The sequence below is a fragment of the Lynx canadensis genome, chromosome D2 (assembly GCF_007474595.2).
Source record: "Lynx canadensis isolate LIC74 chromosome D2, mLynCan4.pri.v2, whole genome shotgun sequence".
In the NCBI taxonomy this organism is placed as follows: Eukaryota; Metazoa; Chordata; class Mammalia; order Carnivora; family Felidae; genus Lynx; species Lynx canadensis.
In genome coordinates, this window is record NC_044313.2 from 52,539,416 (window position 1) to 52,552,511 (window position 13,096).

At 33.1% G+C, this 13,096-nt stretch overlaps 1 protein-coding gene across 3 annotated transcripts in view; it reads right to left on the reverse strand.

The window, feature by feature from the left end:
• ADK (adenosine kinase) overlaps positions 1 to 13,096 on the reverse strand; it is a 532,082-nt gene that overhangs the window by 164,497 nt on the left and 354,489 nt on the right. For all 3 annotated transcript variants that reach the window (XM_030334273.1, XM_030334275.2, XM_030334274.1), the window contains one exon: positions 9,492 to 9,662. In XM_030334273.1, the coding sequence (XP_030190133.1) occupies positions 9,492 to 9,662 (171 nt within the window). The remainder of the gene's footprint in view (positions 1 to 9,491; positions 9,663 to 13,096) is intronic.

Genomic DNA, 13,096 nt, shown 5'->3' on the forward strand with positions numbered 1-13,096 from the left:
TGAAATCTTCTGCCCAATTTTCAAGCTGTATTTTATTATTTAAACTATCTTAAAGTGCATTCTATGGGTGATGTGACGTTTTACTGTGGAATTAAGTGTTAATTATTGACAAAGCAGTTATTATCATGAGATAACTGACCTTATTTGAGAGTTAAGCATCCTGAGGCAAAGTTGAGTGTACTTAATCCTGGCAGGTTAATTATCTAGTGATTATGGAGCCTTGAAAGGTATTACTCCTAATAACCATTTGCAAAATGACACTACTCAAAAAAACTTCTTAATTTAATAAAAATGAAAAACAAGAAGAATAATCAAATTCTTTAGTCATGTATTGCTAGATAATGACCACAAAGCAGCTAGCATTAGCAGGCATCAATGGATATAATTACCTGCGTGTAAAATGTCCTTTATTGAGCTGATGACACGTGATTCCAGCTAACAAATGGTTGTTGCTGACGGGAAGTATTTTAAACTTTGAGGATGTCAGAAACAAATTAAAAATACAATGTCATATTTAAAGGCCTTATATACTAGAGTAGTTTCAAAACTACCCTAAGAAGAAATTGCCAAATTCAGATGTGAGGTTTAAAAGTACAACATGCACTGTAACAGGACACCAAAAATTTTGAGGTAACAGAAATTTGATTCTGTGCATTTCTGAATCTGTTAAAAGTAAGCCATGCAAATCAAAATCAGAAAAAGATGCTACTTCACATCCATTAAGATGGCTACTGTCGGGGCGCCTGGGTGGCGCAGTCGGTTAAGCGTCCGACTTCAGCCAGGTCACGATCTTGCGGTGCGTGAGTTCGAGCCCCGCATCAGGCTCTGGGCTGATGGCTCAGGGCCTGGAGCCTGTTTCCGATTCTGTGTCTCCCTCTCTCTCTGCCCCTCCCCCATTCGTGCTCTGTCTCTCTCTGTCCCAAAAATAAATAAACGTTGAAAAAAAAAAAATTAAAAAAAAAAAAAAGATGGCTACTGTCAAAAAAAGGGGAAATAAATGTTAGTAAGGATATAGAGAAATTGTTAACTACCGAGTTTTGCTGGAGGGAATATAAATAGTGCAGCTGCTATGGAAAACCATTTGATGGTTCCTCAAAAAGTTAAACATAAAATTGTTATCAGACAATCCAGCAAATTCCCCTTCTAGGTATAGAATAAAGGTCCTGAAAACAGGTATTCAAACAGATACTTGTACCCGTTCATAGCAGCATTATTCACAAAAGTCAAAAGGCAAAACCAAATTGAATGTCCATCAACAGATGACTAAATAAAGACAAAACTCTGATACATGGATAAACCTTGAAAACATTACGTTAAGCGAAATAAGTCATACACAGACAACTATTTCGTGATCCTACTTAGATGAGGAAATTAGAATAGGCAAATTCATAGAATAGTGGTAATTAGAGATGTGGAGAGTTATTGTTTAATGTGTATACAGCTTCTGTTTGGATGATGGAAAGGTTCTGTAAATGGACAGTGGTGATGGCTGCACAATATTGAGGGCTTATTTAATGCCATTGAATTGTACACTTAAAAATGGTAAATTTTCTGTTGTTTTTTTACCACAATGAAAGAAAAAATAGAAAAAAAGTAAATTACATCACTTAATAATTATACTTTGTTTTTAACACATTAATGCAGCAATGTTATTCCTGTGGACACTTCTATTTTGAATCTGGATTTGCCCAACCAAATATTTGCAAATATTCCTTGGAGAAGAATATTGTTTTCCCTGGGCAAATCTGAGAAAAGAAATAGTGGGGATGAGAAATGAGAAAAGTCTAGCTTGAAAGGTACTATAGTCGAGTCTGTGAAATGAATAATGAAAAAGAATAACTATTTAAAATACGGTAGGCATTTTATTTTAGATTTCAGAACAAAGACTTTGCTGGTTAGAATAAATTAGGTCAGTTTTACTGAATATTAGAATGTGTGAGAAAATGAATCCTTAGTTGTTTTTTTTTAATTTTAAGCTGTAAGAAAAAATTTAAAGGATCCTTTAGTATTTCCACACAAATCTGTCACTTTAAAATGAGGAAATTAAAGGAATAGTAGCTGCCTAATAAATCAGCAAATTGATTATATTAAGAAAAAAAATCTAAGCATTTTATTAACATATAAATATATATCATTTGCTAATATTTAAAGTGGGGTCAAAATTTTGAGTGTGTGTCTGCTGATATTCTAGAGTCTTTCTTATAGAACCAGATCCATAATTCATAGTTTATGATTTCAGTTTCAGTTCTTTAAAGCAGAATGAAAACTCATAGACATTTATCAAGCCATTCCTGAGTGTAGATATTTATAGCTTTTGCTTCTTTTAATATTTTATCATTTTCATGCCCACATCTAATTCAAGAGAAACTTTTTAATTCATTAAGCTAATTCTTATTCTATTTGCATTCTCATTTTGTGAGATTATATAATAATTAATTATATGATGAAAATAAACTGCATTAAAAAGGTTTAGGAACAAATAAAGTGAGTCCTGGTAAACAAAGAAGTTTGTGGGGAAAGAAGTAAGGTGGTATACCAGAGAATAGCCTAATATCCACGAATTCTCCCTCATTTACTTGGAACTACTTGTTAAGTTTTGTTTTGTTTTTTTGTTTTCATAGACTACTTGTTAAGTTTTATCAAAAGAATGAGGATTGCATGTTATCTAAGCAAGTTAGTTAAGTAAAACTTAATTAAGAGAGGAATAGGATCAACAGTCCTAGTAACACTACCAATGCCACCTAACAAAAATGGAGTAATCTCTATGAGTAAAGCTGAAACCGTACATGCATTAGAAAATCAGCCGCAGATTGTGTAGATGAAATGGTTTTTGTGTAAAACACTTTTAATTTTAAAGCATTATTTAATGGTGGTGTATGATAATATTTAATAGTCTGTCAGGATTAAAATGCAGGACTATCAAGTACTCCTCCTTTGGCTTGATAATACTATTTAAATATAAGGAAATCTTTCATGGAAATAATAGAAATTTGATACATAGTTAAAAAAATAAGTTGATATTTATTCATTTTAACATTGGTTCTTTGGAGTGACTTTTATTTGAGTGACTCTAGATTAATTTTTCCTATTTTCAAACTTCTATAAATGGAATCATACTTCTATAAATGTATACTGTATACTGACAGTATACATTCTTTTAAAATAGCTTTATGAGATATAATTGTCATTTAATAATCTGTACAAACAAAAAGTTAATAATTAGGTAAGTGTTGACACATATATCAAGTCCTGAAACTATAACTACAATCAAGATAATGAACACATCCATTATTTCCAACAGTTTCCTCACATCCGTTTGTGATCTTTGCCTCACAGTACATTTCTATCCCTAGCAACCATGGATCTACTCTGTCACTACAAATTACTTTGAATTTTCTAGAATTTAATTTAGATTGAATCATATATAGTGTACTTTTGTCTGGCATCTCCTCTTTCACTCAGCATATATATTTTGAGATTTATCCATGTTGGTGCATGTATAAATAATTCACCTCTAACGGTGAGTAGTATTTTACAGTATGGATAGATAATAATTTGTTTATCCAGTCACCAGCTGATGGACATTTGGGTTGTTTCCTGACTTTGGGTATTACAGATAAAATGGCTATAAGCATTTGCGTACGTCTTCTTTTTCTTTTAATTTTTAATGTTTATTTTTGACAGACAGACAGACAGACAAAGTGTGAGTAGGAGAGGAGCACAGAGAGAGGGAGGCATAGAATTTGAAGCAGGCTCCAGGCTTTGAGCTGTCAGCACAGAGCCTGACGCAGGGCTCCAAGTCACAAACCGTGACATCGTGACCTGAGTCAGATGTCCAACCGACTGAGCCACCCAGTCTCCCCTGTGTATTCTTTATATGAACATATCCTTTCATTTCTCTTGGGCAAATACCTATGAGTGGAATAGCTAGGTCATATAGTGGCCTGGAAATTCTCTCCAAGCAGTAAGCTTAAGTAATCATAGGGATCACCTCATTTATTTCTGGTCTCACAAGGATCAATGTGAAGAGAGAACCTTGGTGGACAAGGCATTTAAAAATTTTTAATATTAAAGTTATCAGAAAAGCTTTAAAGCATCATTAATAGTGTATAACCTTCTGAAAATGAGAGCCAAGCGTGTTTTGTTTTTGCTGTTGACGTTTTTTTTTTTTACTTACTCAAGAACTAGAACTTATTTATTTATTTTTAATTTTTTTTTTAATATACATCCAAGTTAGTTAGCATATAGTGCAATCATAATTTCAGGAGTAGAATCCAGTGATTCATCCCCTTTGTATAACACCAAGTGCTCATCCCAACAAGTGTCTTCCTTAATGTCCCTTACCCATTTAGCCCATCCCCCCACAGCCACTCCAGCAACCCTCAGATTGTTCTCTGTATTTAAGAGTGTCTTATGTTTTGTCCCCCCTCCCTGTTTTTATATTATTTTTGCTTCCCTTCCCTTATGTTCACCTGTTTTGTACCTTAAATTCACATATGAGTGAACTCATATGATATTTGTCTTTCTCTGACTAATTTCGGTTAGCATAATACATTCTAGTTATATCCACATTGTTGCAAACGGCAAGATTTCATTCTTTTGATTGCCACTAACAGTTGACATTTTGAAAATTTACAGTAAGCACAGATTTGATTGTTGTTTCTGGGTTAAGAGGGAGAAAGAAAGATAAAACAAACCTACTTGCATGCCCTGAGAAATCTATTTTACACTTCATTGCATTTTGTCCTGGGGCGCCTCGATGGTTCAGTCAGTTAAACTTTCGACTTTGGCTCAGATCAAGATCTTGCGGTTCATGAGTTCAAGCCCTGCGTCAGGCTCTGCACAGACAGCGTGGAGCCTGCTTTGGATCCTTTCTCTCCCCCTGCCCCTCCCCCCACCTCTCAAAAATAAACATTAAAAAAAAAATAGAAATACAATGTCCCTTTTTTCCCCTGGAAACTTAAAGATAGTTTATTACTAAAGTATGCAAGGAGAAAAATGAGAGATGAGATTAAAGGAAAAAAACAAACAATGCCACACTTGTTTTTTATAATCAAATATGGAATCTTATCCTTATTAACTTTCATCACTCAACTGGTATCTCCAGTTTATTAAAGTTTTCAAAAGTCTCATTTTGACATTCAACTTACTTGATATTTGTTAAAGTATTGCATTATCTGCATTCTCTGCATTTGCATTCTCTGCAAATACAGCTTTATCTGAATAGTTGATAGCTGAGCAAAGCTCAGAGTAAACACTGAAGTGTATCACCAGAAATCTATTTATTTATCAGCAGACTTTTTGAGACTGGTTCAAGAAAACATCAAATATGTCTAATTGCCTCATATCCAATATTTATTTTCCTCGGTGGCTCAGTTGCTTAAGCATTTTGGCTCAGGTCGTGATCTCATGGTTTGTGAGTTTGAGCCCCGCATCAGGCTCTCTGCTGTCAGTGCAGAGCCTGCTGCAGATACTCTGTCTTCCTCTCTCTGCTCCTCCCCTGTGCACATGCATACACTCTCTCTCTCAAAAATAAACATAAAAAAAAAAAAAGTAAAAATTTATCCAGACACGACTTGTAGCTTGTCATTTTACAACTTCCTCTTCTAGGTAGGGAAAAATGATTCTTTTAATAATCTATACTATATATAGATTATAACAGTATAATGTCTCTACTAGTCTATAAGTCCTAGTCTAACTTTACTAGTTGCTGCATTAATTATTTAAACAAGGTGGGAAAATATATGTAAGATAAAATTTCACCATTCTGTTTTAAGTGTTCAATTCAGTGACCTTAAGTACATTCATAATGCTGTGCAACCATTACCATTTATCCATTTCCAGACCTTTTTTGTTATTTCACATAGAAGCTTTGCAACCATTAAAAAATAACTCCCTTGGGGCGCCTTGATGGCTTAGTCGGTTGAGTGTCCAACTTCAGCTCAGGTTGTGATCTCACGGTTCGTGAGTTCAAGCCCCGCGTCGGGCTCTGTGCTGACAGCTAGGAGCCTGGAGCCTGCTTTGGATTCTGTCTCTCTCTCTCTCTCTCTCTCTCTCTCTCTCTCTCTTGCTCTCTGCCCCTCCCCCGCTTGCACTCTGTTTGCCTCTCTCTCTAAAAAATAAACATTAAAAAAATTAAAAAAAAAAACCCTCCCAATTCCTCCTTTCCTCCAGTGCCTGGCAACCAATATTCTACTGTCTCTAGAATTTGACTAAGTACCTCATATAAGTGGAGTCTTTATAGGAAAATCCAGTTGTCTGTGTATGGCTTATTTCCCTTGACATAACATTTTCAAGATCTATTCATGTTGTATCACGTATCAGAGTTTCATTTCTTTTTAAGGCTGAATAGTATTCCATTTTATGTATATACCAAATTTTATCTATTCATTTGTTGAGGGACTTTCTGTTTGTTTCCAACTTTTGGCTATTGAGAATAACACTGCCATAAATATTGACATACAAGTACTTGAATCCGTGCTTTTAGGACTTCTGGGTATATACCTATCGGTGGAACTGCTGGATCATATGGTAGTAATTCTATGTTTAACATTTTGAGGAACCACCCAATTGTTTTCTGCAGCAGCAGCAGCAGCAGCAGCAGCAGCAGCAGCAGCATTTTACATTCCATTCAGTAATGCAAAAGGGTTCCATTTTCTCCACCTCCTTGGCAATATTTTTTTCCTCTCCATATATTTGAAAATAACCATCCTAATGTGTATCAAGTGGTATCCCATTTTGGTTTTCTCTAATGACTAGTGATGGTGAGTATCTTTTCATGTGCTTAATTAGCCATGTGTATATCTTCTCTGGAGAAGTGTTTATTTAAGTCCTTTGACAATTTATGAATTGAGTTGTTTTCTTGTTGTTGAGATATATATTCTGGATGTTAATCCCTTACCAGATATATCATTGCAAATATTTCCTCTCATTCCATGGGCTTTCAGTTTGTTAAAATTTTTTTCAAGTTTTTATTTAAATTCCAGTTAGTTAACATACAGTGTAATATAATATTAGTTTCACGTGTACATTATAGTGATTCAGCAGTTCAAAGTGGCCTCATAGAATGAATTTGGAAGTCGTCTTTCCTTTTCCATTTTTTAGAATAGTTTGAGAAGAATAGGTATTAACTCCTCTTTAAGTATTTGGTGGAATTTGCCTGTGAAGCCATCTGGCCCTGGATTTTTGTTTTTTGGTTACTTATTTATTTATTTATTTATTTATTTATTTATTTATTTATTTTTATTACTGATGCAATTTCTTTGCTGGTTACTGGTCTGTTCAAGTTTTCTCTTTCTTCCTGTTTCAGTTTTGGTAGTTTATACATTTCCAGGAATTTATCCATTTCTTGCAGGTTGTCCAATTATTATAGGCATACAGTTTTTCATCATACTCTAGTTGTTTGTATTTCTGTGGTATTGGTTGTTATTTCTCCTCTGTCATCTGTGATTTTATTTATTTGGGTCCTTTTTATTTTCTTTTTGATAAGTCTGGCTAGAGGTTTATCAATTTTAGTTATTTTTTCAAAGAACCAGATCGTTGATCTGTTCTATTATTATTTTTTTTTAGTTTCTGTATCATTTATTTCTGCTCTAATCTTTATTATTTCCTTCCTTTTGCTGGCTTTAGGCTTCACTTTCTTGATACTGTCCTTTGATGCACAAAAGTTTTTAATTTTGATGAAGTCCAATTATTTTGTCTTGTTCTTGCTGTGCATTTGGAGACTTTTCTTTTTTTAAGTGAAGGCCATTTTGATATCATCAGCATTTTCTGCAAACCTAATAATCTTGGGCCTCTGTTCTTTTCTATTCTTCTATGTCTATGCCAAACGTTTGGCATTGTTCTCTGGGTCTATAAATGCTTTCCATCTTTTTTACACGTGTTTAACAAATGTGAGCTCTTATTAAAGAATTTTCTGTGCTCTGCAATGTTTGTTTTTAAGGCTCCTCCCCATTTTCTTCCTAATTATGGTCATTTGATATTACAAAATCAGAACTGAATTTTTGATGTATTCAATCATCTCAGGTTGTCTTTGATTCTAAAATCTCATTCTTTGCAATGATATTTATTTTTTTAAAAAGTTTAAGAAATTTTTCTTCTTAAAATACAGAGCATATATTTAAATATTGCCAGTCTCATCTTTTCTGACTACAAAGAACTCTGAGTTCAAATATCAATTTCTCCCAAGGATTCTCAACCATACTGATGACCAATTCTTCCATGTTAATTTAAAAGGCCAGATTAACACTTTTCCTAATTACTTCCTTTAATCCTTCAGAAAATAAAATCAGCCATAAAGGAAATGTGAAATGTAGATTTTAACCAAGTGAAACTTCTAGCAGATACACAGTTCAAGGCTATTACCACTATTTCTTGCCATTATATCAGTTTGTGAATCATCAAGAATGTAGTAGTTCCCTTCAAAGTGTCTTTGAAGATATTCACACCATATTATTTTCTGTAAACCACTAAGGGGATCTCATAAATTATTTCCACATCAAATTTATTTTATTCTACACAGACAACAGTTATCTTATTTAGGTACAAAATCAGTGAATATAATCAAACTACATTACAACTATAGAATTCAAATCCAAATGGACTAGTTAGTACAACATGTTCACTTTACACATAAAAACCTGAGGTTCATGAAAGTTAAGTGATACTGCCCAGGTCACAAGAAGATATACTGAAGGTCTCTCTCTCTCTGTCTCTTTTTTCCCCCCTGTTTTATGGATGTTTAAAGTCTACAGGTTAAACAAAATCTGTAGGTACTAAATGAGCAAAAAAACCTATTTTCTACTAATTTAGAATGAAAGAAAGTATAATTTTAGTAAACAAAAGAGCTGTAACAGTTTAAATTAAACCCCATTTTATCACCTTCAAATACAACATACAAATATTAGCAAAAATAATATTATTAATAAAAAATTTAATACAAATTATACCAACATTTACTCATAATCTATTAAATAGACTCACACTTTGAATAAATACTTAAATTCATAAAATATTAATTTTAGGCCAAATGCCCCTTACCTTAATCCATGAAAATTTCAGAGGAAAACATTATTTTACTGGTCAGAAACAAGTAAGTTGATGACCGAAAGGAGTGATGAAAATGATTTTTATCTGGATTGTGGTCATGGCTACATGTCAGGCATGAATTTTCAAAAGCTCATACAAATGTACAGTAAAATTTAATTTTACTATATGTAAATTATAAACCTCAATAATCTAACCCATTGAGACAATTTTTTATTATGATAGAAATTAATATATACCAGAGGAAATACTAAAAATCCTGAATTACAAACTCAAGACATTTTGTTGTGCAATTTTCAATTCTATTTATGCAAATATTTCAGTTTTTATTGATATATTTCTAAACTTATACACAAACCAAAAAGAGAAAAAAAAGAGAAAAAAACCACCCACACAAAAACCCCGAAAAACCACCAGGTACTTCTTTTTTTTAAAAAGTAACTCACCGTCTCATTTCCAAAAAGTATGTCAACATAAGGCATAACTTTCATCAATGATTCCTTGTAGAACTGACTAATAAATGGTGCAGACAGATTCAAAGTAAAAATTCTGTTGTTTTCAGAAGCGTGGTTAGCCACTTTTAATACCGACTCTGGGGAAACTGTAAGAAAAAAGCCCTGGATAAAGAAAAAAAGGAGGGGAAATTAAAAATGTCATCTCCAGAGTCATTCTCAGTCAGAATAATAGAAATCTATAAAAAATGCAAAAGTCTACATAATACAAACTTTAAACTGCAGTTATAAAATGCAAGGCAGAAAACAGCAACATCTGATTAGAAGAAAAAAAACTATCATATGAGTACAATATGCTTAATATGTGCCATTATGTCAGAGTATAACACATAACTTATTTCATACTAGATTTGTATACTAAATATGGAAAGAATCCTGGGAATCCACATAAGAAAAAAATATTTCAAAGCCCTTATTCAATATAATAATTACATTTAAAATAGAAAAATAGTAATGAAGGCAGATTGGATCCTTGTAGCTTCTTAGAAACAGTTTGGATTCTTATAAGTGACATTATATTTATTAAAAAATAAAATTAGTTTCCTAAGATCATAGCTTGTTAGCTTATGAAACACCTACAGGGTTTTTTTTTTTAGGAAGATTCTGAATTAGAATTTTCAAGTAATGAGAAAATAATTCAGTAATAACAGAAAAATATTTTAATTAAAAAATATAGTCATGCTTTCTACATAAAAGAAAGTATAAGCACAGACATGGATGCTTACACAGGAAATTGGTTTGAATGATGCACAAGTGAGTGAAGGAATACACAAAAAGCAACAGAAGATAAAGTCGGAAAGGCCAGCTGAGTTAAGAACACAAAAGGCCTTCAGTGGCAGGTCAGGAGTCTATTAGATGGCATGGGGACAGATGATGGGTAATGATGTTTTCCTTGAAAGAAAGGAATAACAAGCCTGTACAAAAATTTAAAGGAAAGTTAATCTGGACAGCAACAGTTAAGACAAACAGAAAATTGTAAAGGAGAGAACAAGAGGAAGGCAAATGAGGTCAGCAGAAGTGATGACAGAGAAATCCAACAAGGAAAATTTCAAGAAGATACTTTAAGGTAGCCAAAGCTATCAGTGGGTAGAGAAAGAAAGTATGAGCAAAAGTCACTGGATTTGATGATTAAGTGCTTATGGTGTAAAGGTTAAAAAAAAAAAAAAAGCTATTAAAGAAAGAATGATAAGAAAGCAGGGGTTAAGGCTATAAATTATTTTGGAAGGTTTATCAATGAAAAATAATAGAATCATCTGAAACACAGGCAAAATAGGTAAGCAAAATTAATGTCCCCCAGGACAGCTTATATTTGATGGTACTTAGATTCAAAGGACCAGAGATAATATCCCTAGTTTGAATAGGTAATAGAAAAGAAAAGAGCAGAAAGACATTTTAGTGGGGGGAAGAAGACTGGAAGAGTTGCTCTTAAGAATAGGGAAAGTTTGAGCATTTTTGCTCTTCAACAAGAAGGATCTATGGGAGAAACAGAAGAATGAAGAAGCAAGATAGGGAGGATGATTAGAAGGAACAAGAAACCAGAGGAAGTAAGGGCAATGGGAACAAGAAGGAAAGAAGAGCTAGCTTGTAAATGGAAGAAATAACCTTGAAAATGTAATGGAAACTTCTTTTAAAATTACAAAAAGACTACTGAAATACTCAACTACAACTGAAGGACTAACCATTTCCATCGTGCAAACTTACAAAAAGGCTACTGAAATACTCAACTACAACTGAAGGACTAACCATTCCCATCATGCAAACTTTAAATACTTTAAAAAGAAAAAAACTCTTTTCTATTACTTAAAAATTAGAATTTTAAAAGAATATTAAAAAATTAATTTTGAGGCAGGAGTCATGTATACTTGAATTTGAAGGGTTTATTGCCCTGATAAACTCAGAGGTATTGAGAGAATTTTATAGTATAATTGTCTGTTATTAAAGTATTGCTAATGAAATTCTAATAAAAATGTTTCCCTATTATAACATATTTTTATATTATTTAAAAATCCCATTTCATTAATTCTTTACCAATATTCAACTATTCTAAAAGATAACAAATCTTAGTCTTAGGTAACATTGTTTTTTGAATGTTTTCACTTTACTTTTTGAACCAACCACCATGTCACTTGCAATCTATGAACATCCAAGCTGTTTCCTTTGCTATTTTTGTCACTTGGAGAATTAAAATGAACAGTTTATATAGCATCTTGTCTCCATAGTAATATGTATGTACTTGCTTTTTAGTCTTTCATTTAATGAGGAATGTTTAAAGCTAACCCCCCTCCCATTTCTCCCCAAACTGTTCCAGCATGAAATAAAAACCTCCCAGAGCTAGCATTCTGCCAGCTGTGGATTAACCACAGACAGCCATAGAATGGTCTACACAAATAGTAACCTGGTCAAATAATTAGGCTTCTCACCAACTTCAGACTGAAAATTTGATCTGTGCTAAAATACATCTGATTGTAATTTAAGGTACTGAACAGTATGTCCCTGGAGTCTAAATTTGGCCTCATTCCAAAAGTGTGTATGTTGTATGTGTGTTTTACTTTAAAATGCAACACAAGATTATTGTGATGTGGACAATATAACTTACATTTTGTTAATTTTATAAAGAATATACAAAAAACTATCATTTTGTAAGTGAGGAAAATTCACAATTTAAATTAATTCCATTTTTGAATAGTCTCTTGTTTTACTTTAAGTAAATATTTAGTATTTAAACAATTTAGGATTTGTGTTCTGTTATAGTGCAAAGACTTAAAACTGATGCCAACCATAATTTTTCTTCCTTGATTTATATCCTTTGCTAGGCCATATGTTCTAGACTGTATTATCACCAAATATAAAAACAGTGCCATTATAAAAAAATTTTTTTCAGGTGTCAGATTTGTAATAAAAACAGGCCAATAGTTTATATGGCTAGAGTTTAGAAAAATACTCTGTATAATCAATAAAATCTTATGATTTTTCTAATTAGGGATTTCAGTTTATACAACAGTTAATCCTATTACTCTTTGTCCCTGTGAGCAACCAAAAGCAAAGCAGATTCTAACACTTAAGAAATCTGATAATATTAATCAGTATTGAGAGTGAAGCAAGACGATTTTATCCATTAAAATGGAAAAGAAAACAGAACAAACAGGCAGGAGTGAGAGGGATGGCAAAAGACAAAGGTGGAGCCAAAGAATCATTTTAGCATAGCCAAACTTAATGCTTAGAAATCTCAAATACGTGTGACTGAACAGTGTGGGTCCACTAACACGTGGATGTTTTTGATAAATACAGTATAGTCCTATAAATGTAGTTTCTCTTCCTTATAATTTTCTTTTTTTTTTAAGTTTATTTATTTATTTTGAGAGGGAGAGAGAGAGAGAGAGAGAGAGAGAGAGAGAGAGCCAGCCAGCAGAGGAGGGGGAGAGACAGAGGGAGAGAGGGGGAATCCCAAGCAGGCTCCATGCTGTCAACACAGAGCCTGAATCGGGGCTCAAACTCACAAACCGTGACATCATGACCCGAACCAAAGTCAAGAGTCAGAT